The sequence below is a fragment of the Saccostrea echinata genome, unplaced genomic scaffold, assembly GCF_033153115.1.
Source record: "Saccostrea echinata isolate AGI-Se365-2 ecotype Australia unplaced genomic scaffold, CSIRO_AGI_Sech_v1 ptg000030l, whole genome shotgun sequence".
NCBI lineage: Eukaryota > Metazoa > Mollusca > Bivalvia > Ostreida > Ostreidae > Saccostrea > Saccostrea echinata.
In genome coordinates this window covers 19,646,406-19,647,818 of record NW_026889779.1, presented here as the reverse complement: position 1 = coordinate 19,647,818, position 1,413 = coordinate 19,646,406, and the positions used below count along the sequence as shown (strand labels likewise).

At 33.1% G+C, this 1,413-nt stretch overlaps 1 protein-coding gene across 1 annotated transcript; it reads left to right on the top strand.

Annotated features, from left to right (window-relative positions):
• Positions 1–203: 203 nt before the first annotated feature.
• LOC133196507 (uncharacterized) lies at positions 204–762 on the top strand. The gene is made up of 2 exons (XM_061332385.1): positions 204–259; positions 352–762. The coding sequence occupies exons 1-2, from the start codon at positions 254–256 to the stop codon at positions 760–762; spliced, it is 417 nt and encodes a 138-aa protein (XP_061188369.1). The 5' UTR covers positions 204–253.
• The last annotated feature ends 651 nt before the right edge of the window (positions 763–1,413 follow it).

Here is a 1,413-nt window from a genome sequence, read left to right as displayed (position 1 = left end):
CAAATCAAGCTCTACTAGAATAATTTGGAGGCTTTTTTTTCAGAATCTTATTAATACAATGTAGCAAACGGAACGAGTCTTATGTAAAACGGTCTTACCTTGTGTTGTGTTTCCGCCTCCTTTAGTTTATCTGCGCACAAGATTTAATTGTTGAGCATTTTGGAATACTTGTTTGCACATGACGTTATTTTTAAACCAATCGCTTTATTACAATCTGAATATGTGTATTGAGACATTAGTTGTATCTTGAAACATGGGGGTAGGTATTACAATTTTATTTAGAAAGTATACGGTCTTCCTACTGAAAGAGTTATTATGAAATCAATAATAACCTTATATTTCATGTAACAGGAAACTTTTGGCGAGATCACAGATGAAGAACTGAACGAGGCTTTTAATCGGGTAAAAGAAAAGTTTAATGGATATGATATTATGAGAGAAAGTTTCTACGAAATTCGGGATGGTATAGGTGACATAGTCAAAACGTGCTCAAAAAATGTCAAAGTTGTCATCTATGTGAATGATGTTTTGGATAGTCCCATAACAGTGCAATCAGGAAATGCCGAAAACAGACTTAGAATTACAATCAAATCGAGAGGACGAGTGTCCTACAGCTGGACGAAGGAAACATGGGGGAAGGTATTTAGAGATGCTTGGATTGGAATAAAGTCTCTCCTCCAAAGAATACTTACGTTTATTGCATCCAACGCAAGAAGTCTTCTTGGACTTGGGCAAGCGGCCTTGGCGGCAATCGGCTTTTAAAAAAAGTTTCTATGGCAGAAAATGACTTTTTGCATTTCAATCAAAAATATTACAAATAAAAAATATGAATGCAATATTTATGATTCTATATATGATTATACATAGAATTTTTATATATATTTAACTTAGTAATCACTTTTGTTTATCACATTACACTTCAATATTGTTAGTTTAGTAATTAAAAGAATTAAGGGCATCCGCATTGTGTTAGTTATTTTTGGAGAACATTTTTTTAAATCAAAATTTCTGGGATTACTCTGTCAACCTGATCGATGCAGAGGGCTCACAGTGGGTGCAACCGGTCAACAAGGCTGCTTACTCCTCCTAGGCACCTGATCCTACTTCTGGTGTTACTAGGGGTCCCTTTTTTCTCCTGTTTACATTTTGTATTGTTAAAGGCTTTAAAAGATTGACCATTGTTTGTTATCTTTGCCTTTTTCATCGGTATTTATTCTTCTGTTATTATTAAATGAGATAGCACTTCCAGATTACCTTTTTCTAAAATTATTTTCATGACAAATAACTAAAAAATAGTATTGTGATTGTTTTACGATTACAAGAATAAAAAAAATTGAATGTATGTTTGGGACATGTTTTCTTTCACTCTTGAGCACATCTAGCACATCATAAAGAATATACATAAATAATAAA